General features: G+C 44.7%; 1 protein-coding gene across 1 annotated transcript in view; it reads left to right on the top strand.

Annotated features, from left to right (window-relative positions):
• The first annotated feature begins 507 nt into the window (after positions 1 to 507).
• Positions 508 to 24,575, top strand: part of LOC119966027 (lysophosphatidylcholine acyltransferase 1-like) — a 275,907-nt gene continuing 251,839 nt past the window's right edge. The window contains exon 1 of the mRNA XM_038797177.1: positions 508 to 809. Coding sequence (XP_038653105.1) covers positions 672 to 809 — 138 coding nt within the window. The 5' untranslated portion in view covers positions 508 to 671. The remainder of the gene's footprint in view (positions 810 to 24,575) is intronic.

Here is a 24,575-nt window from a genome sequence, read left to right as displayed (position 1 = left end):
ACACTAGCTTTCGGAGCACTGCTCCTTCCTCAGGTGAATGAAGAGTTATTTAACCTGGTGTTGTAAGACTTCTTACTGTGCTTACCCCAGTCCAACTCCACATCATCTTTCATTAATCAAATACTTGTGAATAATTATTAATTTACACAGCAAAAGTAATAGCAAGTTAAAATCTCCTAGCTTGTCCACAAAGAAGGAATACTCACTAGCTACTGCAGACTGAAGAAAGGTAGAAGTAGTGAAGCGAGGTGCATAGGTCAGCCAAATTTTTATTGCAATATTGGTGACGAATGGGGCTCAATAGACGAGGGGATCGCCCAACGACGGGCTTTTTGTTTCTCTACATCGCACGCTCTCTTTCACTTTATCCTTTCCGGAGCATCCTCTGGAGTTGACCAAGTTGCACAGCGGGTGGGTGCTCCAACGCGCGAGCTCCGGTTCTGACGGGACGGGAGCGCGCGTGCGCTTTCCCGCGCGCGGCCCGGCGGAGACCCCGCCCGCCCTTGGGGCGCGTGCGTGCGCGCGCGAGGAAGAGGAGGAGGTGGGAGGGAGACGATAACTGCGCCACGGCTGAGAGCGGCAGGAGCGAACTCGGGCACGGCGTCCCCTCCAAGCTAGGCGGCCATCCATCCACCCTCTCTCCCGAGTGGCCTGGCGGCTGTCCACCCAACATGAGGATGTCGAGGAGAGGACACCGCTCAGCGAAAGGAAGCGGCGCTGCGGGTGATGAGGAGACGCGGGCTCGGCTGCCGCCGGTCAGGAATCCCTTTGTACATGACATCCGCTTCTCGACGCTGCAGAAAGTCCAGGTGAGGAGGGCGGACATGGAGCCCAGCTCCAGCCGCCGGGCTCGGGCACCCACTCTCGCTGCACAGTCCGGCCTGCCGCTCTCATCTTCCTCTCCTTTAGGCCCTGACAGCCACATCGCCAGAACTGGGAGATAGAGCCACAAGTGATGGGAAACAATTTCCTCTTCTTGATAACCGCCTCTATTCAACCTCGCAGTTGCTGCAAACAGCAGCCGCTCAATTGCAGACGTGGGGAGAGTTTGTATTTTTAAATTTATATGTTAGTTTTATTGTGATTTAGATCTCCGAAAGCGTGGGGCGAGATTTCTGGCATAGATTGCAATTCGGTTTTGAGTCTGCCTAAAGCTATGGAAAGGGAAGTTATTATTACACTGTAAATAGCACGGACTTGTAAAGTCTTAGGAGAATGTAAAAGCAGCTGCGATACATCCGTTATGTGTCTTGTAGTACTTGAGGCTTACTGCTTGTTTCCTTAAGGAAGCTCCCAGCTGTGAATAGCGTCCCTCTGGGAAACCAATGCGCACAATGTTTAGCTTCCTGTTACTTATAGTACCAGATCATAGCGACGCCATTGCAAATGTACTCCACTAATTTTAAAGACATGACATTCTTAATCGAAGATTTACAATTTATGGTATGTATGGAGGTCTTCTAACTGATACTGCAACCCGGTGCAATGTTTACCTTTTGAGGTTCAGGCACTGGGAGAGGTTAGATCATAGTCTGTGATATTGTTATGGTACTCGTCTGCGGAATGAAATCAGTGGTGTATCTGTGGATTAAATTTCGTAGCCCCATATGTTACCTTATGTTCTTGAAAGCTAAGCTGGTAATGCACAGCATCGTTAATCAGCCTTTACATGAGTGATCAGTTAAGTGTGAGGCACAAGGTTTATAAGAGTAATAGGAGAATCGTTATTTAACACGTTATTTAACAATGGTAATATTCTCAAGGGATGTCATTTAGCTGCAAATATGTTCCTGCTGGTTCAACTGTGCGCGTGTGTGTTTGCATCGACTCAGGGAGTTGCAGCTGGTGCTTCAGCACACTTGTAGATGCTGGTGACTCACTGAAACGTGCACCATGCGTTGTAAAAATATGAATTGACATTGTATAAGTATATATAGTACTGAAGATGTTGGAACTATGAAATAAAACAAAATGCTGGAAATGCATTGTCTGGCAGCATCTGTGAGCAAGAAACCTTTAATTTCCAGGTCGAGTATCCTTCGTCAGAGTTTGTCTAAATGCATGTCTGAAACATTTTACTCTGCTTTGTATAACAAGCACATTGTTTGCTGTCAGTTTTACAAACCAAATCGTATACGGAACCTCTACAATATTTCTCTCAAACTCCCTTTTTTATGTGTGGTCTTTGGTGCATTGCCTTCAATAGCCGATTATTGAAAATTTGAATCCCATCTTTCACTTGCATTCATAACTTGAGCAATAAAGATAGGTAATTAAGCGAGTTCGTATCGAAGCATTGAATTCCTACGGTGCAGTGCACAGGGAGGCCATTCGGCCCATCGAGTATGCATCGGCTCTCTGAAAGAACACCTTACCTCGGCCCACTCCTGGCCCTATACCCATAACCCCATCTAACCGACCCATCTTTGATCTTTGGAAGGGGCAATTTTAGCATGGCCAATCCATCTCCGCTGCACATCTTTGGACTGTGGGAGGAAACCGGAGCACCTGGAGGAAACCTACGCAGACATGGGGAGAGTGTTAAAACTTCACAGTCACCCAAGGCTGGAATTGAACCTGCTGTCAGACTGCAGTGTTAACCACTGTGTCGCCATACCGCCCCATATGTGACTCACTAGAATAGATAGTGTAATGCAGCAACTGAGCACCCTGTCAAGGACGGGAAAACAGATGCCGATACACTTTGTTTGCTGCAAAAGCCCTTCTCCTCTCTCCAACGGATAGAAAATTGCATTGTCCTGTAAAAGAACAAATACTGTTTCATAAGAACATAAGAACATAAGAACTAGGAGCAGGAGTAGGCCATCTGGCCCCTCGAGCCTGCTCCGCCATTCAATTAGATCATGGCTGATCTTTTGTGGACTCAGCTCCACTTTCCGGCCCAAACACCATAACCCTTAATCCCTTTATTCTTCAAAAAACTATCTATCTTTACCTTAAAAACATGTAATGAAGGAGCCTCAACTGCTTCACTGGGCAAGGAATTCCACAGATTCACAACCCTTTGGGTGAAGAAGTTCCTCCTAAACTCAGTCCTAAATCTACTTCCCCTTATTTTGAGGCTATGCCCCCTAGTTCTGCTGTCACCCGCCAGTGGAAACAACCTGCCCGCATCTATCCTATCTATTCCCTTCATAATTTTAAATGTTTCTATAAGATCCCCCCTCATCCTTCTAAATTCCAACGAGTACAGTCCTAGTCTACTCAACCTCTCCTCATAATCCAATCCCTTCAGCTCTGGGATTAACCTAGTGAATCTCCTCTGCACACCCTCCAGCGCCAGTACGTTCTTTCTCAAGTAAGGAGACCAAAACTGAACACAATACTCCAGGTGTGGTCGCACTAACACCTTATACAATTGCAACATAACCTCCCTAGTCTTAAACTCCATCCCTCTAGCAATGAAGGACAAAATTCCATTTGCCTTCTTAATCACCTGTTGCACTTGTAAATCAACCTTCTGTGACTCATGCACTAGCACACCCAAGTCTCTCTGAACAGCGGCATGCTTTAATATTTTATCGTTTAAATAATAATCCCGTTTGCTGTTATTCCTACCATTTCATGTACAGTTTATGCAGAAAAAGCACCAACCATCTGTATTAAACATAACGCCTGGCTTTGTCAGGCTGCTGGCTTCTACGTGTGAAAAGGTGCCATCAGTTGCACCAAACCTAACAATTCAGTCAACAGTGTAACCCTGTAATAAAAACGAAGAAAAAGGTTGCAAATACTCAGGCCCAGCAGCATCTGTGGAGAGAAAAAAGTTTAGCATTTCAGGCCAGTGACTCCTTTGTGGAACTATTGGTACTTGAATATGTTGCTGTTCTTAAGTGATCATTTTAATCTTGTACATTTTACTCACTGACTATGTTATCACTTGGAACAGGGTAAAATAGTGCTTGCCAATTTTAGTTTAAGGAAAAATGTGAGAAATTCCTGTCTGACTCCCCAAGTTCCAGAGATCCTTGTTGCCCATAACTTGCCCTCGTCACAGCTGGCTAGAAATTTGACCCCTAAAACTGGGAATGCCAGCTTCCCAAGAATTTAAACTATTGGTCACCACATGTCTTGATAGTTTATGGAGGCTGGTGATAAGAGAAAACATTCTTACAGATTTTATGGCATGATTTCTATTCCTATGCATGACCCTTTCAAATTCCTTTCTAACAAGACTGCATCCATTTCCTCCTTTAACCTCATTTATTTCTGCTTTAAGTCTGTACCTCTCCAAAGTAAAAATCCCGATCTCTTGTTGCTTGCCCCTATAATTGAGCTATAAGATTTTGTATCCTTCCAGTTGTCGTCCTTTCCCTTTACTCCATCAGTTTAATACTTGTGCGAACATTATGCTTCAAAAGCTCACTTACCGGAGCAATATGTATCGGAACAGAAATAGGATCTTCAACCCAGTGAGCCTGCCTCGCCATTCTGTTAAATCATGAATGATTATCTCTATCAACACCATTTCCCTATGCTATTTCCATATCTCTTGATGTAATTAGCTCCTGAAATCTATAGATTTCTGTATTGAACAAGCTCAATGATTGAGCTACCAATGTCCTCTGGGTGAGAGAATTCCAAAGATTCACCAGCCTCTGAGGGCCGAAATTACTCCTCATCTCGACTCACCAGCAGGGGAAGCCTCTTATCTACACCCACTCTGTCACGTCCTGTAAGAATTATCTAAGTTTCAAAGAAATCACCCTTCGTTCTTCAAAGCTCCAGGGAATACAGACGCAGCCTCCTCAATCCATCCTCCTAAAATAAATCTGCCAACTGCGGGCAGCACGGTAGCATGGTGGTTAGCACAAATGCTTCACCGCTCCAGGGTCCCAGGTTCGATTCCCGGCTGGGTCACTGTCTGTGCGGAGTCTGCACGTCCTCCCCGTGTGTGCGTGGGTTTCCTCTGGGTGCTCCGGTTTCCTTCCACAGTCCAAAGATGTGCGGGTTAGGTGGACTGGCCATGCTAAATTGCCCGTAGTGTCCTAAAAAAAAGTAAGGTTAAGGGGGGATTGTTGGGTTACGGGTATAGGGTGGCTACGTGGGTTTGAGTAGGGTGATCATGGCTCGGCACAACATCGAGGGCCGAAGGTCCTGTTCTGTGCTGCACTGTTCTATGTTCTAACTCGGGGATGGATCTGGTAATGCTCTGTTGCACTCCCTCCTTGGTAATTATATCCCTCCTTAGATAAGGGGACTAAAACTCTGCAGAATACTCCAGGTGAGGTCTCAACAAGGCTTTATACAACTGTACCAAGAAATCAGGCCAACATGACATCTGCTTTCCTACTTGTTGCACCTACATGCTAAGTTCTAATGAGCGGCATGTTGACAGTGGTTAGCACTGCTGCCTCACAGCTCCAGGGACACGGGTTCAATTCCAGCCTCTGGTGACTGTGTGGAGTTTGCATTTTTTCCTCGTGTCTGTGTGGGTTTCCTCCAGGTGCTCTGGTTTCGTCCATCACCCAAAGATGTGCAGGTTAGATGGATTGACCATGATAAATTGCCCTTAGGTTAGGTGATTACTGGTTTACAGGGGTAGGGCGGAGATGTGGGCTTATGCTCTTTCAGAGGGCCGGTGCAGACTCGCTGGGCTGAATGGACTCCTGCACTGTAAGTTATTTTTTTGATGCACTGTAAATCTTATGACTCATGAACAAGGGAATCCAGGTCGCTTTGGACATCTGCACTTCCCGACCTGTCGGTATTTAAGAGATATTCTGCCTTTTTTCTACCATAATCAGCGGCACAGTGGTTGGCACTGCTGCCTCAGAGCAAGGGACCCGTTTCAATTCTGGCCTTGTGTGACTGTCTGTGGTTTGCACTTTCTCCCTTTGTTTGCGTGGGTTTCCTCTTGGTGTTTCCTCCCACAGTCCAAAGATATGCAGGTTAGGTGGATTGGCTATGCTAAATTGCCCTTGGTGTCCAAGGGTATGCCAGTTAGATGGGGTTGAGGTGGGTGAGTGGACCTAGGTAATGTGCTCTTTCAGAGGGTCGCTGCAGACTCGATGAGCCGAATGGCCTCCTCTTGCACTAATTCTATACCTTCACACGTATTTACATATTCCATTTGCTATATTCAAGGCCATTCACGTAGCCTGTCCAAGTTCTCTTGAAGCCTTCTTCATCCTCCTTATGTACCACCCAGTTTGGTGTCATCAGAATATTTGGAAATATTACATTGGTCCCCACATCCAAATCATTTATCAAGATTGGATAGCTGTGAGCCATCTTGAGAATAATCTGTTTATTCCTACTCTCTGCCTGTTAACCAATTTTCAATCCATAATATTACATTTTCCCCAATTTCATGCACTCTAATTTTATTTACTAACCTCCTGTGTGGGACCTTTTAAAACGTCTTGAGAAAATACAAATACACCACACCCACTGGTTTTTCTTTCCTCAATGCTACATACAAGTAACAGCCTCGAAAAAAGGTTTGTTAAATATGACTTTTGTAAACCATGTTGACTCTCCAGTTTTACAATTTTTTCCTAAATGTCCAGTTATCACATCCTTTATAATAGATTCTAACATTTTCCCTACTACTGATGTCAAACTAACAGGTTTGTAGTTCTTCATTCTTCCTCTTCCTCCCTCTTTATATAGTGGGGTTACATTTGCTACTTTCCAGTCCACATGAAGCTTTCCAGAAGAGAAATAAATTGTAAGATAACCGTCAATATATCCACTACCCTCTAGCTGTCTCCTTCAACACTCTGGGATGAAGCTAATCTGATCCAGGGGATTTATCAACTTTCAATCCAGTTAATTTTTAAATGCTACCTCTTTCCACGTGCTAATTTTTTTGGTCCTCATTTTCTCAAGTCAGTTAGTTACTGATTATTTCTGGGGGATTTTCTTTATCTTCTTCCATGAAGACAGAAGTAAAGTAACTGTTAGTGTCTCTGCCATTTCCCTGTTCTCCACAAATTATTCTGTACCCATCTGTAAATAGCCCGCATTTGTCCCATATATTCTATTTTTTCCTTTCTTAATCAGTTTCTTGGTCCTCCTTTGCTGGGTTCTAAATTGTCCCCAATTCTCAGGCTTGCCACTTTTTTCTGGCACTTCCTTTGATCTAATACGGCCTTTAATGTATTCTGTTAACCACAGTTACCTTTCCCTTTGTGCATTTGTGCCTTAGATAAATGTATATCTATTGTAGACTGTAGTTTTTCTTTAAGCACTAACTGCCTATTTACTGTCAAATCTTTCTCAATCCACCATAGCCAAAATGCTACTCATACCTTCATAATTTCCTTTCTTCAGATATGAGGTTCAGGATGAACTATATAATATTCAAATTTATCCTATTGTCACTAGTTTCCAAAGGGTCCTTTCACAGCAATGTTATTAATTAGCCCTTTCTCATTACACACTAAATCCAAAATACCCCAACCCCTAGTTAGCTGCTCAACATATTCTAGAAATTCATCTATTACTCATTCCAGGAATTGCTCCTCCAGAGCATTGGTGCTGATTTGGTTAATCCAGTCTAAATGTAAAATGAAGTCACCCATTATTACTTGTTACATATGTTGCATGCATCTGTAATTTCCTGATATATACTGTGCCCACCATTACTGTTACTGTTTGGTCCATAAACAACTACCACCATTGTTTGCTTTGCTGTTTCTTAGCTCCACCAAAACTAATCTTGATCCTTTTTTACTAATGTACTGATCTCATATCTTACTAAGAGTGTTATATCAACTCCTTTTCCTATTTGCCTATCTCTCCTACATGTCAAATGTACTTGACTATCCAGTTCTTAATCTTGGTCACCCTGTAGCCTTTGGTGGCAATTAAATCATAGCCATTTACCTTAATTTGTGCATTCAAATCATCATTTTTTAATTCAGATACAGTGTGTTTAATTCTGCCTTTTTAACTATTCCTATTTAATGCTTGCCTATGCTTTATCTGTCTTCTATTTTGCTTTCTACTATTATTATTTCACTTCTCTAACCGGAGTTCCCTCTCGGGCCCAACCCTCTGTCAATCTAGTGTAAATCCTCCCAACAGCTTTATCAAATCTCCCTGTGAGATGTTAGTTCCAATCCTGCTAACATGCAACATGTCCCACCGGCCCCAATGCCTTAGCAATCTAATGTCCTCCCTCCTGCACCAGCCACCAGCTCTCCAACCACGTGTTCAATCGCTTAGTTTTCCTATTTCTATGCTCGCTAACACATGAGACTGAAAGTAACTTGAGGTAATAGTTTTACAGGTCCTGCTTTTCAACCTCCTTCCTAGCTTCCAGAAATCTGATTTCAGGACTGTTTCCCCTTTCCTATCTTTCAGGACTGTTTCCCCTTTCCTACCTAAGTTATTTGTACCAACATGAATCATGACCACTATCTATTCACCCTATCCCAGAAGTATGTCCTGCAGCTGCGTCATGACATCCTTGACCCTGGCACCAGGGAGATACCTTATCATCCTGAAATTGCATGGCCACAGCAATGTCCATCTTAACCTCTTGACAAACGGATCACATATCACCTCTGCTCTTCTTCCCTTCTTTCTATCCTCCTCCTTTCTTTCCTCCAGTCCAGCTGAGCTGCTTGTGGTGCCATGAACCTCGCTCTGACGGCACTCTTTTTGAGGAATCAACACTCGATTAGCAAATGGAACATCAAGATTCCTGCACTATCTGCTTGGTTCTCTTGGGCTGCCTGGTGGTCATCCATTCCCTTTCTGACTCCTTGCTCCGTTTCTCTGAACTTGCTATCCATGTAGCTCTCGGCCTTGTGGGTGTGCCACGGTGATTCCAGCTGCCGCTTGAGCTTGAAACCCAGAGCTCAGTTTCTGCAACTGGTTTGCACTGAGTGCTGACTTTGGGCTGCATTGAGTGCTAAAGTGGGAGTTTGGTGACTTGAGGGACATTAAGGTTATTTAAGGATTCATTTATATCTAATATCTAGTCCTTTTATTTAGTAAATTAACTTAAAAGTTGCTGAAAGGTGAGTTTTAAACCAGCTTTAAATAGAAGTCACTCGGGCTTTGCTTGCAGCTGCAGCTTGATAATTAGATAACTGGATTAAGCCAGTTAAAACTGCTAGATCGGCGCAGGCTTGGAGGGCCAAAGGGCCTGTTCCTGTGCTGTAATTTTTCTTTGTTCCTTCTTTGCCCACGCCTCCATATTACCGTGCTGACTTTGTTTGCACTGGAGTGCTGACTTTGGGCTGCATTAGGGTGTGAAAGTAGGAATTTTTTAACTGAGGGAGTTCAGTGAGGAGGGGGGCGAGTGCTCCTTTCATTACCCACCTGTGCTCGGAGTGTGAGGGATACATATACATAAAAAATATAATACTCCTCTAAAGTTTTACATTTTAAAGGGTTTAGTCATGACAGGAGAACTTAAAACTGTGGTCTGCTCCTCTTGCTCCATGAGGGAATCTGGGGGCATTTCCAGTCTCCGGGCCCAGCATGAGTGCAGGAAGTGTGTCCAGATGCAGCTGCTGGAAGCTCTGGTTTCCGAGCTGGAATGGCGGCTGGAGCATCCGTGAGTCGGAGAGCATCGTGGAAGCTCTTTGAGAGAGGTGGTCACACCGTGGCTGAAGGGATTTAAGGAAAGGAATGGATTACACCAAGCAGTCCAAGAAAAACAAGCAGGTAGTTCAGGAGTCCCTGGGCCCTGCTCACAAATCGGTATTCCACTTTGGAGCCTTGAGGTTGGTTCCTTTAGGGTGTGCGGTCAGTATGAAGCTTCTGGCACATGCAGCCTGTCTGTACAGCGAGAATGAGCAAAAGTGAGAGGATTCTATCATCAGGGGAACAGATAGGTGCTACTGTGACCACCAATGTGACTCCAGGTTGATGTGTGCCAAGGTCCAGGATAGCACAGTAAGAAGTCTTACAACACCAGGTTAAAGTCCAACAGGTTTGTTTCAAACACGAGCTTTCGGAGCACGGCTCCTTCTTCAGGTCCTGAAGGAGCCGTGCTCCGAAAGCTCGTGTTTGAAACAAACCTGTTGGACTTTAACCTGGTGTTGTAAGACTTCTTACTGTGCTCACCCCAGTCCAACGCCGGCATCTCCACATCAAGGTCCGGGATGTCACTGAATGGCTGCAGGGCATACTGAAGGGGGAGGGTGAGAAGGCAGAGGTCATAAATGTTGGTACCAATGACATAGGTAGAAAGAGGGGTGAAGTATTTGGGGAGCATGAAGTATTCATGCATGAAGTATTTGGGGAGTTTGGCAGTAGACTTAAAAAGCTGTATCTCTCTGGTTGCCTTCTCTGCACTACTCCCAGTGCCACGTGCTAGCAAGTACAGAAATAGGAGACTAGCCCAGATGAATACGTGGCTTTAAGAGTTGGCGCAGGAGGAGGGTTTTAGATTCTTGGACCACTGGGGACCGGTTCTGGGGAAGGTGGAACCTGTACAAGGGGGATGGTCTACATGTGAGCCAGAGCGGGACTAACATCCTTGCTGGTGGGTTTGCTAGTGCTGTTGGGAGAAGTTTAAACTAATTTGGCAGGGAGAGGAGTGTTGACCGAATACTTTACACCTGTCTTCACCCAAGAGTGAGGAGGTAGATATGGAACTCTGGGGGAGAGAGACTGTGAGGTTCTTGAGCAAATTGTCGTAACAAGGTATTGGCAGGCTTAAAAGTGGAGAAATCACCGGATGAATTGTGTCCAGGATGCTGTGGGAGGTGAATGAGGAGATTGCAGGGACTCTGACATGAATTTTTAATTCCTCTGTGACGACGTGGTGCCAGGGGACTGGAGACAGCTAATGTGGTCCCACTATTTAAGAACGGTTAACACAATAAACCAGACAACTACAGACCAGTGAGTCTCTTCACATCATTGGTAGGAAAACTATTGGAGCAAATTCTGAATGAGGGAATCTATCTCCACTTGGAGAAGCAAGGTTTGATCAGGAATAGTCAGCATGGCTTTGTCTGAGGAAGCTCATGTCTAACAAATTTGATTGAATTGTTTGCACGTGACCAGGAGTGTTGATTAGGATAGTGCAGTTGATGTTGTTTACATGGGTTTCAGCAAAGGTCAGGACAAGGCCCCAGATGGGAGACTTGCCATAGAATGTAAGAATCCCCAGAGTGCCGAAGGAGGCCATTCATCCCATTGGTTTGTACCGACCATTCGAAAGACCACCCCACACAGACCCAATCACTGCCCTATCCCTGTAACTCCACCTGACCTTTGGATACTTGGGGGGCAATTTAGGATGGTCAATCCACCTAACCTGCACATCTTTGGACTGTGGGAGGAAACTGGAGCATTTGGAGGAAACAATGCAGACTCGGAGAGAATGTGCAAACTCCACACAGACAGTCACTCATTGTTGGAATCGAACCTGGGTCCCTGGCACTCAGGTAATAGTGCTAACCACTGTGCCACCGTGCAGCCCCAAAAGAAGGCAAATGCACATGGGATACAGCGTAACTTGATAAGTTAGATTCAAAATTGGCTTGGCTGTAGGAAACAGAGGGTGATGACACACAGCTGCTTTAGTGACTGGAAGCCAGTGGTTTACGACATGGATTTGTGCTGGGTCCCCTATTGTCCTTTATATAAACGACATATGTGGGAGTTAGGATCAGTAAGTTTGCAATTAACACAAAGATTGGCCGGGTGGTTAACAGTGAGGTTGAACTTGCAGGAAGATAGTACCTCTTATTTTCTAATAAGAGACGTGGTGTCCGTGTTCGTTTGCAATTTATTTGTAATACTTGGTTAGTACACTTTGAAGTAGAAACTGGCTTACACATTTTGAATTGCGACTTCTGAATGGTGCTCCATACAAGCACTCTCACTGGTATCTAACTTACTGGATGTGTACATTTGCAGCCTGGATCCTGAAAGGCTGGTATAACATTTTACTTACACTGTCAAACTGCAAATCTATAATCTGACCTTGACTCTGAACAATACAAGCTTTACCCACAGTTACAATATTTTCAAAATTTGGTTTTAATATTTCTTCACAGACTGGATAGTCAAATGGATGTTGTTGCCTGGTATGGAGGGAAAATCTTATGAGGAAAGGCTGATGGACCTGAGGTTGTTTTCGTTAGAGAGAAAAAGGTTAAGAGGTGACTTAATAGAGGCATACAAAATGATCAGAGGGTTAGATAGGGTGGACAGTGAGAGCCTTCTCCCGCGGATGGAGGTGGCTAGCACGAGGGGACATAACCTTAAATTGAGGGGTAATAGATATAGGTCAGAGGTAGGTTTTATACGCAAAGAGTGGTGAGGCCGTGGAATGCCCTACCTGCAACAGTAGTGCACTCGCCAACATTGAGGGCATTTAAAAGTTTATTGGATAAGCATATGGATGATAATGGCATAGTGTAGGTTAGATGGCCTTTAGTTTTTGACTTCCCATGTCGGTGCAACATCGTGGGCCGAAGGGCCTGTACTGCGCTGTATCGTTCTATGTTCTAAAAGTTGCAGATGGAATTTAACCCTGAAAAGGAAGTCGTAATGTGAAAAGGAAGTATTCAATGAATGGCTTGACACCGGGAAGTTCTGAGGAACAAAGGGACCTTGGAGTGTTTGTCCATAGATCGCTGAAGGCAGAAGGGCAAATTAATAGGGTGGTGAAAAAGGTTTATGGGACGTTTGCCTTTATCAATCAAGGCATAGATTACAAAAGCAGGCAGGTCATGTTGGGGTTTTGTAAAACTTTGTTGAAGCCACAGCTGGAGTACTGTGTGCAATTTTGGTCGCCACATTATAGGAAGGATGTGATTGCACTGGAGAGGCGATTTGCCAGAATGTTACTTGGGATTTAAGTAAGTTTTGAAGAGTGGTTGGATAGGCTTGAGTTGTTTTCGCTGGAGCAGAGAAGAATGAGGGGTGATCTGATCGAGTTGTACATGGTTATGAGGGGTATGGACAGGGTGGATAGGGAGCAGCTATTCACTTTAGTTGAAGGGTGAGTTACGAGGGGACACAGGTTCAAGGTCAGGGAGGTTTAAGGGGGATTTGAGGAAAAATATTTTTATCCGGAAGGTGGTGACGGTGTGGAATGCACTGCCTGGGAGGGAAGAGAAACAAATTACGACAGAAAACAAAATTGAGTTACCACAATTGTATATGGCTGAAAGTGAATCAAATAGGCTGATGTAGCTACCTGAGTTGGCCACTTCGCAAGTTCAAAATGGAGAAACACAAGGAACGCAGGGAAAGTTGGACAATCCTAGAGAAACAAGCAGTTTGCAGACTTTCCCTGTGTATTCTGCCTGCAAAGAAAGCAGACAGCACTGAAACCAGCAGCCATGCATATTAATGAGCGATTCCCGGGCACAATAGTAACAATCAAAGGTGATCGAAGTAAAGCTAGACTCCTCAGTGCCAGCAGGAGTCCAAGACAAAAGAAGCAAACGGGCACCCAAGGACCGCCCAGCGATCGGGAAACAGCCCCAGTATTGGGGAATTCAAACCAATCGATTGGTATGGGATCCAGTCGATTGGAAGTAAGCTCGGGGTCTGCCCAAAAGGGCACAAAGCTCCTGAGGACTATAAGATAGAACCCCCAAGGTCAGTTCGCTTTCTTAGCCGGCCCTCCCAGCAGAACATCTTAACAGCTCTCGAAGAACTTGACCGTAAGAAGGAGAGGCCTGGCCAACTGCTGCACCATCAAGTAAGTGTCCAGTCAACGCACGCTACGAGATAGCTGCTCCTGACCCCTTAGTCCGTACCAGCTGGAAGCCTGCAGACTCAGGATCGAGCAAGAGGCCATTGTTCCCTGACCCAGCGGGTTCCCTTATCCAGATAAGTACTGGCCTGTTAGTGGTAGGAGTAGCCTATTCTTTTAGTATTGTATGCATGAGTAACGATTAACTGTGTATTAATAAACGTGTTTTGATTTGAACCTTACTAATTGGTGTATTGAGTCATTGATCTGAACTTGAACCTCGTGGTGGTATCATAAGGATACCTGGCGACTCTAGAGCTAAGTAATAAAACAGAGCCAGTTGAGTGCAAAGTGCACTCACCAGAACGAGCAACACTGATCAAAGATAAATCTTAGGAAATTATCTTTGGGATTGTAAGATTGTTGACAAAACTGCAGTGTCCTGCATAGCTTTTTAAAATGGTCGATATAGCCACCTAAAATAAGAGTGACGAACTGTTTGGAATGTTGTGCCATTGAGACTCTTGAAGGTTTATGATGTGATCTTTCTTTCCTGGTGTTCATTTGCTAGCAGCCTTTTGTTGTTTCATTAGGTATCACCAACTTGGCAGACCGAGAAAAAAGATTCCAGAATCTTTTGACCAGTAAATTCTCTGGGGTATTTTGTATAATAAGAGCGTAAGAACTAGCAACAGGTGTAGGCCACCTGGCCCCTCAAGCCTGTGCTGCTATTCATAAGATCATGGCTGATCTTTCCGCCATGTATCAACATTGTATTCGCAGAACACCAATTTGCAGCAAGTCAATAGTGATGAAATTTAATGCAAGTAGGTACTGAATATAGGATAGAAAAGTGGGCAAGTCAGGTGCTGAAACAACTGCAGGTAAACTTGAAAGATACTTGAGAGTCTCAGTAGATGACCATCCAATGCAGAATGGTGATTGATGAACTATATAGCCAAAATAATAAAATAAATTCAGATGAAGTTGTGATCACCTGTGTAGTGCTCTGGTCAGATCACGCCTAGAGTTATGGTTACCAAGGTATCAATACTAAAGAATCAAAAACTTACAGAGAAAAGCAATGAGCTTAATGTCAATAGTTTGAATTACTAAGAAAGATTGGAGAAACTTGGGTCTTTCAATCTTGAAAGATGCTTCAGAGGTGATGTGTGACTTAATGGCATATGAAGGATATCTGTAGAAAATTATTTGAAATTCAATTGAGAATAGGAAAAGGAATAATAGGACTTGGATGTTTTGGCATGGACATATTAATAAGCTGTTTGGCTTTTACATGTAATATGTTTGTGATTTGTAACTATATGGTTTTGTATTGCAATCAATATTCTTGTGTCTCTATTTTAATTTTTCCAACCGCCCCAGTTTTGATTTGATTTATGTAATGTTTAGACCACGAGCAACAGCAGAATTGTTAACCACGATCTGTAACCTTGTAGCCTGGCATATGTCTTCGCTCTATCATTATCAACCAGCCTGGGGGTCAATCCTGGTTGAATGAAGAGTGCAGGAGGGCTGTCCTGGCACTGATGCAGAAGTGCTAACCACTGTTAACAGGTCACCCAGTTTGCATTTAGAATCTCCAACATAGAGTAGGCTGCATTGGGAGCAGCAAATGCATTAGACCAGATTGAAGGAGGTGCATCTGAAACACTGCCTCACAACATGGAATGGGTGTTTAGTCCCTTGGATTGTGAGCAGGGAAGAGGTGAAGGGGCAGATACTTTTTTTTTACATATAAATACTGTGGCTGCAAGAACCGATCAGAGATGAGAAATTCTGTGGCGAGTACTCATCTGACTCCACAAAGCTTTCCACTTGCCTGGATGAGTGTCGCTCCAACAACACAAGAAACTCAACACCATCTGGGACAAAGCAGCCTACTAGAGTACCATCCCTTTCAAAAACATACATCCCAACTACCGAACAGTGGCAGCGTTATGTACCATCTACAACAGGGGTGGGCAAACTTTTCCATGCAAGGGCCACATTCAGAAATTCACAATTCACAAAGGGCCGCATAGTATATTAAGTAAAATAATTACTTCACCCGGTTATGATTCTGGGCGCCTCATATAGAACATAGAACAGTACAGCACAGAACAGGCCCTTCGGCCCTCGATGTTGTGCCGAGCAATGATCACCCTACTCAAGTCAACGTATCCACCCTATACCAGTAAGTAACCCAACAGCCCCCCACCCCCATTAACCTTAAAAAAAAAAAAAAAAAAAAATTTTGTTTTAAAAGTTTTTTTTTTTTTTTTTTTTTTAAATGACTTGGTGGGCCGCAGAAATACCTTTGGCGGGCCGCATGCGGCCCGCGGGCCGTAGTTTGCCCACCCCTGATCTACAAGATGCACTGCAGGAACTCACCAAGGGTTCCTTAGGCAGCAGCATCCAAACCCAGGGCCATTACATCTAGAAGAACAAGAGAGGCAGAAATATGTAATATCGCCCATGGAATGTCATCTGATTTGGAAAAATATCAGTGTTCTTTCACTGTGGCTTGGTTAAAATCCTGAAACTCTGCCCCCCCGCCCCCGAAAACCGGGAGCACTTGCACCACGTGGACTGCAGCAGTTCTTAAGGGCAGTTAACAATGGATAATGAATGTTGGCTGAACCAGGGAAGCCCACGTCCCACCAGAGAAAATGGACTGATAATATGTGGACATAATTTTGATCACGTTTGACTGTTTTATTGTGTCTCTGTTTCTCATCGAGTCTGGATAATAATGGTGATGTGGTGCAAAATCTAAGGATGGGTTTGTGTGAAGGGTCCATTCCACTTGAAGTAGCAAAAATGGGTTGTTTCATATTGAATTGAGCACTTCTGGATTGGCTTATGTACTACTGTGAACTATAATTTCAGAGTTTTGAGATTGTATTCATTAACAGTTACTACTTTTGCAAGTAGCTTATGTGCTAACAATTGGCTTCGGTACTGAATCTCACATTTTACTATCCAATAAACAGTAAGTGACCTTATCTGGCAATCTGTTAATGCTGCTTCTATTGATTCTATTACCATATTGCCTCATTATGAATACTTTTTTTTAAAATTTAGATTACCCAATTATTTTTTCCAATTAAGGGGCAATTTAGCGTGGCCAATCCACCTACTCTGCACATGTTTGGTTTGTGGGGGCGAAACCCACGCAGACACGGGGAGAATGTGCAAACTCCACACGGACAGTGACCCAGAGCCAGGATCGAACCTGGGACCTCAGCGCCGTGAGGCGGTTGTGCTAACCACTAGGCCACCGTGCTGCCCCTCATTATGAATACTTGGCAGACTTTCAAGAATGGCTAATGGACTCAGCCCAGTGGGCTGGGCTTATTCAACTTGAAGGGGACTAGTTAGTGCCTTTGTTTGATTTACAGTTTTGTGTAATATCTTTTGTTTGAAGTGGTTTTCAGTGTCTGGACACTTAAGTGGTGTTAAAAGGCTAAAGGTTTCTTTAATAGAACTTTCACTGCCTCTGTTTGATTGACAGTTAAAAATGTGACAGTTTTAAGAGAATGTAACTGTCAGATGTCATGTGTATGAAAGGTATTTTTGGCTGACTTTTAAGTTCATGACGTTTCAGATTTAGTGTTATTTGGCTCATTGGTTGTATAACTGGTACGCACTGAGTGAGGGGGCATTGGGGGTAAGAAGGGTGGGGGTGAGCAACTGGGTTGCTGTCCCAATAAATTGAGGTGGGCCTTGTAACCAGATAGCCTTGTCATCCCCCTGCCACTGTTGTCACTTTGGGAGGTGATGGTCCCTGTCTTCTTGGAATGCAAATTGTGCGTGTGTGCGTGTACGCGAAGCACCAACCATCATAGAGTACGGCCATAGTCATAGCCTGTACACATTAGACAAATGCTCCCTTACCCTTAATGTGAACGCATGGTTTCTGCTTCCAGTTCCATTATCATAGAATTTACAGTGCAGAAGGAGGCCATTTGGCCCATTGAGTCTGCACCGGCCCTTACAAAGAGCACCCTACTCAAGCCCACGTCTCGACCCTATCCCCGTAACACCCACTTAATCTTTTAGGCGACTGTTCATATAGTTTCTTCAAATTGTTGTATAATTTGCATTTTTAAAAAGTACTTGATTTATTATTTAGTTTTTGTAAGAAGTGAAATTGAAGCAAATCATTGTGTAAATGAAAATGTTTTTGGCATTGGCACATTTAATTGTGTTTTCTGACTCCACTATAAATATTTTTCAACAGTCTTGGTTCTTTGAAATCCGTAAAACTATGAGTATGGCTGCAGTGATTTGAACATGTAGTGAATGAACTGCATGTTCTGAGCTAAGCACATAGTCATGTTAATTCCCAGGTTCAGCTTCTGGCAATAGAACTGTTGATCGACATTAGAAAAAGAGGCGTGCCATATTAATGAGCACCAACACCTAAAAAAGCTAATCAAAATGCAGTGCGCACCTGCTCTGCTATACAAATACAGCATAATCTTGGCTAATAAATCTTTTGTTCATCCTTTTCATCTGGAAGTGTTAGACTGTCTCCTTCATGGAAGTGTAGACTGGTGAAAAGGGAGCATGTATGGCAGTAGTGTGAAGTGGAAAAATGAGAGGCAAAAGAAATTGGGGGTGCAGGCACTGAGATCTGGGAATTCACATATACAAATCTTTGGAAGATGGCAGGACTTGTTAATAAAGGTGACATGCTCCTAATGAAGCAAAGGAAGTTACACTAATTTCTTTACAAATCACTAGTTAGGCCTAAGCTTGAACAAAATCTGGGTACCATACTTTTGGAAGGATGCTAAAACCTTGGAGAGAGTGCAGAAGAGATTTACTAGAATGATATCAGAGATAAGGGGACCAATTTGGTGTAAACACTAGTGAAGCTGGATGTGTTCTCTTTTGAGCAGGCAAGCTATAAGGGAATATTGGTAATTTTATTGAAAATTATGAAAGGTCTCGATAAAATAGATCAGGAGAAACCTGCTTTGACTAACAGGAGACTCGATCACCATAGGAAACCGTTTTTTGAGATAATTGGCAAAAGAAGAGAGGGAAGACTATTATTTCTTATGCAGGGAGTTACGAGGTGAAATTTGCTGCCGAAAGGATGATTGAAGCGATGCAAAAATAACTTTTCTCTTGGAAATGAAATGTTTGCAAGGCTATTGGGAAAGAATGCAGAAGAGCATTCCAGGAGCAACATCAGGCATACTGAAAAATGAGGCGTGAACATGGTGAAGGTGCAACACAGGACTATTTGTGTGCCAAATAGATGGGTAACTGTAAGAGGGACTGGGAAGAAGCAGTCAGTGCAGGGACCCCCTGTGGTCGTTCCCCTGAGTAACAAGTATACCGTTTTGGATACTAGTGGGGGGGACGACTTACCAGGGGTAAGCCATGGGGTACGGGCCTCTGGCACGGAGTCTGTCCCTGTTGCTCAGAAGGGAAGGGGGGAAAGGAGTAGAACATTAGTAATTGGGGACTCAATAGTCAGGGGCACAGATAGGAGATTTTGTGGGAGCGAGAGAGACTCGCGTTTGGTATGTTGCCTCCCAGGTGCAAGAGTACGTGATGTCTCGGATCGTGTTTTCCGGGTCCTTAAGGGGGAGGGGGAGCAACCCCAAGTCGTAGTCCGCATTGGCACTAACGACCTAGGTAGGAAAGGGGACAAGGATGTCAGGCAGGCCTTTAGGGAGCTAGGATGGAAGCTCAGAGCGAGAACAAACAGAGTTGTTATCTCTGGGTTGTTGCCCGTGCCACGTGATAGTGAGATGAGGAATAGGGAGAGAGAGCAATTAAACATGTGGCTACAGGGATGGTGCAGGCGGGAGGGATTCAGATTTCTGGATAACTGGGGCTCTTTCTGGGGAAGGTGGGACCTCTATAGACAGGATGGTCTACATCTGAACCTGAGGGGCACCAATATCCTGGGGGGGAGATTTGTTAGTGCTCTTTGGGGGTGTTTAAACTAATTCAGCAGGGGCATGGGAACCTGGATTGTAGTTTTGGGGTACGGGAGATTGAGAGTATAGAGGTCAGGAGCACAGATTTGACTTCGCAGGAGGGTGCCAGTGTTCAGGTAGGTGGTTTGAAGTGTGTCTACTTCAATGCCAGGAGTATACGAAATAAGGTAGGGGAACTGGCAGCATGGGTTGGTACCTGGGACTTCGATGTTGTGGCCATTTCAGAGACATGGATAGAGCAGGGACAGGAATGGTTGTTGCAGGTTCCGGGGTTTAGGTGTTTTAGTAAGCTCAGAGAAGGGGGCAAAAGAGGGGGAGGTGTGGCGCTGCTAGTCAAGGACAGTATTACGGTGGCGGAAAGGATGCTAGATGGGGACTCTTCTTCTGAGGTAGTATGGGCTGAGGTTAGAAACAGGAAAGGAGAGGTCACCCTGTTGGGAGTTTTCTATAGGCCACCTAATAGTTCTAGGGATGTAGAGGAAAGGATGGCGAAGATGATTCTGGAAAAGAGCGAAAGTAACAGGGTAGTTGTTATGGGAGACTTTAACTTTCCAAATATTGACTGGAAAAGATATAGTTCGAGTACATTAGATGGTTCATTCTTTGTACAATGTGTGCAGGAGGGTTTCCTGACACAATATGTTGACAGGCCAACAAGAGGCGAGGCCACATTGGATTTGGTTTTGGGTAATGAACCAGGCCAGGTGTTAGATCTGGAGGTAGGTGAGCACTTTGGAAACAGTGACCACAATTCGGTGACCTTTACGTTAGTGATGGAAAGGGATAAGTGTACCCCGCAGGGCAAGAGTTATAGCTGGGGGAAGGGCAAATATGATGCCATTAGACATGACTTAGGATGTGTTGGTTGGAGAAGTAGGCTGCAAGGGTTGGGCACACTGGATATGTGGAGCTTGTTCAAGGAACAGCTATTGCATGTTCTTGATAAGTACGTACCAGTCAGGCAGGGAGGAAGGGGTCGAGCGAGGGAACCGTGGTTTACCAAAGAAGTGGAATCTCTTGTTAAGAGGAAGAAGGAGGCCTATGTGAAGATGAGGCGTGAAGTTTCAGTTGGGGCGCTTGATAGTTACAAGGAAGCGAGGAAGGATCTAAAGAGAGAGCTGAGACGAGCAAGGAGGGACATGAGAAGTCTTTGGCAGGTAGGATCAAGGAAAACCCAAAAGCTTTCTATAGGTATGTCAGGAATAAAAGAATGACTAGGGTAAGAGTAGGGCCAGTCAAGGACAGTGGTGGGAAGTTGTGTGTGGAGGCTGAGGAGATAAGCGAGATACTAAATGAATACTTTTCGTCAGTATTCACTCAAGAAAAAGATAATATTGTGGAGGAGAATGCTGAGACCGAGGCTATTAGAATAGATGGCATTGAGGTGAGTAGGGAAGAAGTGTTGGCAATTCTGGACAAGGTGAAAATAGATAAGTCCCCGGGGCCTGATGTGATTTATCCTAGGATTCTCTGGGAAGCCAGGGAAGAGATTGCTGAGCCTTTGGTTTTGATTTTTAGGTCATCATTGGCTACAGGAATAGTGCCAGAGGACTGGAGGATAGCAAATGTGGTCCCTTTGTTCAAGAAGGGGAGTAGTGATAACCCCGGTAACTATAGGCCGGTGAGCCTAACGTCTGTGGTGGGTAAAGTCTTGGAGAGGATTATAAAAGATACGATTTATAATCATCTAGATAGGAATAATATGATTAGGGATAGTCAGCATGGTTTTGTGAAGGGTAGGTCATGCCTCACAAACCTTATCGAGTTCTTTGAGAAGGTGACTGAACAGGTAGACGAGGGTAGAGCAGTTGATGTGGTGTATATGGATTTCAGTAAAGCGTTTGATAAGGTTCCCCACGGTCGGCTATTGCAGAAAATACGGAGGCTGGGGATTGAGGGTGAATTAGAAATGTGGATCAGAAATTGGCTAGTTGAAAGAAGACAGAGAGTGGTAGTTAATGAGAAATGTTCAGAATGGAGTTCAGTTACGAGTGGCGTACCACAAGGATCTGTTCTGGGGCCGTTGCTGTTTGTCATTTTTATAAATGACCTAGAGGAGGGCGCAGAAGGATGGGTGAGTAAATTTGCAGACGACACTAAAGTCGGTGGAGTTGTAGACAGTGCGGAAGGATGTTGCAGGTTACAGAGGGACATAGATAAGCTGCAGAGCTGGGCTGAGAGGTGGCAAATAGAGTTTAATGTGGAGAAGTGTGAGGTGATTCACTTTGGAAAGAATAACAGAAATGCGGAATATTTGGCTAATGGTAAAATTCTTGGTAGTGTGGATGAGCAGAGGGATCTCGGTGTCCATGTACATAGATCCCTGAAAGTTGCCACCCAGGTTGATAGGGTTGTGAAGAAGGCCTATGGTGTGTTGGCCTTTATTGGTAGAGGGATTGAGTTCCGGAGCCATGAGGTCATGTTGCAGTTGTACAAAACTCTAGTACGGCCGCATTTGGAGTATTGCGTACAGTTCTGGTCGCCTCATTATAGGAAGGACGTGGAAGCTTTGAAACGGGTGCAGAGGAGATTTACCAGGATGTTGCCTGGTATGGAGGGAAAATCTTATGAGGAAAGGCTGATGGACTTGAGGTTGTTTTCGTTAGAGAGAAGAAGGTTAAGAGGTGACTTAATAGAGGCATACAAAATGATCAGAGGGTTAGATAGGGTGGACAGTGAGAGCCTTCTCCCGCGGATGGAGGTGGCTAGCACGAGGGGACATAGCCTTAAATTGAGGGGTAATAGATATAGGACAGAGGTCAGAGGTGGGTTTTTTACGCAAAGAGTGGTGAGGCCGTGGAATGCCCTACCTGCAACAGTAGTGAACACGCCAACATTGAGGGCATTTAAAAATTTATTGGATAAGCATATGGATGATAAGGGCATAGTGTAGGTTAGATGGCCTTTAGATTTTTTCCATGTCGGTGCAACATCGAGGGCCGAAGGGCCTGTACTGCGCTGTATCGTTCTATGTTCTATGTTCTAAACAGCATGAGCAGCAAGTAATAGACAGAGCTAAGCGAGTCCACAACAAACGCATTAGATCTAAACTCTGTGGTCCTGCCATATCCAGCATATGATGGTGGACAATAAAACAACTCTCTGGAGGAGGAGGTCCTACAAATATCCCCATCCTCAATGATGGAGGATCCCAGCACATATGTGCAAAAGACAAGGCTGAGGCATTCGCAACAATCTTCAGCCAGAGGTTCCGAGTTGATGATCCATCTCTGTCTCCTCTGGAGGTCCCCAGCATCATAGATGTCAGTCTTCAGCCAATACGATTTACTCCACGTGATATCAAGAAACTGCAGAAGGCACTGGATACTGCAAAGGCTATGGGCCCTAACAATATCACGGCAATAGTACTGAGGTCATGTGCTCCTGAACTTGCCGCACCCCTAGCCAAACTGTTCGAGTACAACTACAAAACTGGCATCTATTCCGCGATGCGGAAAATTGCCCAGGTGTGTCCTGTACACAAGCAACAGGACAAATCCAACTCAGCCAGTTATCTACTCATCAGCAAAGTGATGGAAGGAGTCATTACTAGAGCTATCAAGCGGCACTAAGTCAGCTCGCGGCTGTTCAGTTTCAGTTCTGCCAGAGTCACTCAGCTCCTGACCTCATGACAGCCTTGGTTCAAACATGGACAAAAGAGCTGAATGCCAAAGATGCAGTGAGAGTGACTGCCCTTGACATCAAGGCAGCATTTGACAGAATATGGTATCAAGGAGCCTTAGCAAAACTGGAGTCAATGGACAGCATGGTAGCACAGTGGGTAGCACTATTGCTTCACAGCTCCAGGGTCCCAGATTTGATTCCCGGCTTGGGTCACTGCGGAATCTGCACGTTCTCCCTGTGTCTACGTGGGTTTCCTCGGGGTCTCTGGTTTCCTCCCACAAGTCCCGAAAGGCATGCTGTTTGGTAATTTTGGACATTCTAAATTCTCCCTGCGTACCGAACAGGTGCTGGAATGTGGCTACTAGGGGCTTTTCACAGTAACTTAATTGCAGTGTTAATGTATGCCTACTTGTGACAATAAATATATTGTTATCGTGAGGAAAACACTCTGTTGATTGGAGTCATGCCTGGCACAAAGGAAGATGGTTGTGGTGGTTTAAGGTCAATCATCTCTGCTCCAGAAGATCACTGCAGGGGTTTCTCAGGGTAGTGTCCTCGGCCCAACCATCGTCCGCTGCTTCATCAATGATCACTCTTCCATCATAACGTCAGAACTAGGCATGCTTGCGGATGACTGCACAATGTTCACCATTCGCAACTCTTCAGATAATGAAGCAGTCCATTTCCAAATGCAGCAAGACCTGAACAATATCTAGGCTCGGGCTGACCAGTGGTAAGTTACAAGTCACAAGTGCCAGGCAGTGACCAACTCCAACAAGAGAGAAACTAACCACCGTACTTGTCATTTAATGGCATTACTATCGCTGAATCTCCACAATCAACATCCTGGGGATTGCCATTGATCAGTAACTGAACTGGACTAGCATATTAATACTGCCTACCAGGGCAGGTCAAAGGCTAGGAATCCTATGGCAAATAAACCCCCCCCTCAAAACCATCTACAAGGCACAAGTCATGAGTGTAATTAAATACTCCACTTGCCTGGATGAGTGCAACTCCCAACACTCCAGAAGCTCGATACCATCCAAGACAAAGCAGTCCGCTTAATAGCTTCCCCTTCCACAAACATTCCAGTCCTGCACCCACTGAAGAACACTGGCAGCCATCTGCAACAAGATGCACTGCACTAACTCGCCAAGGCTCCTCAGACAACAGCTTCCAAACGCACGACCACTACCATCTAGAAGGACGAGCAGCAGGTACCCCACAAGCCACTCACCACCCTGACTTGGAAATCTATCGTCACTCCTTCGCTGTTGCTAACGCAACATTCTGGAACTCCCTTCTTAACAGCACGGTGGATGTACCTACACCTC

This window comes from Scyliorhinus canicula, chromosome 5 (assembly GCF_902713615.1).
Source record: "Scyliorhinus canicula chromosome 5, sScyCan1.1, whole genome shotgun sequence".
Classification (NCBI taxonomy): domain Eukaryota; kingdom Metazoa; phylum Chordata; class Chondrichthyes; order Carcharhiniformes; family Scyliorhinidae; genus Scyliorhinus; species Scyliorhinus canicula.
The sequence above is the reverse complement of the archived record's forward strand: the minus strand, read 5'-3'. Positions and strand labels throughout refer to the sequence as shown.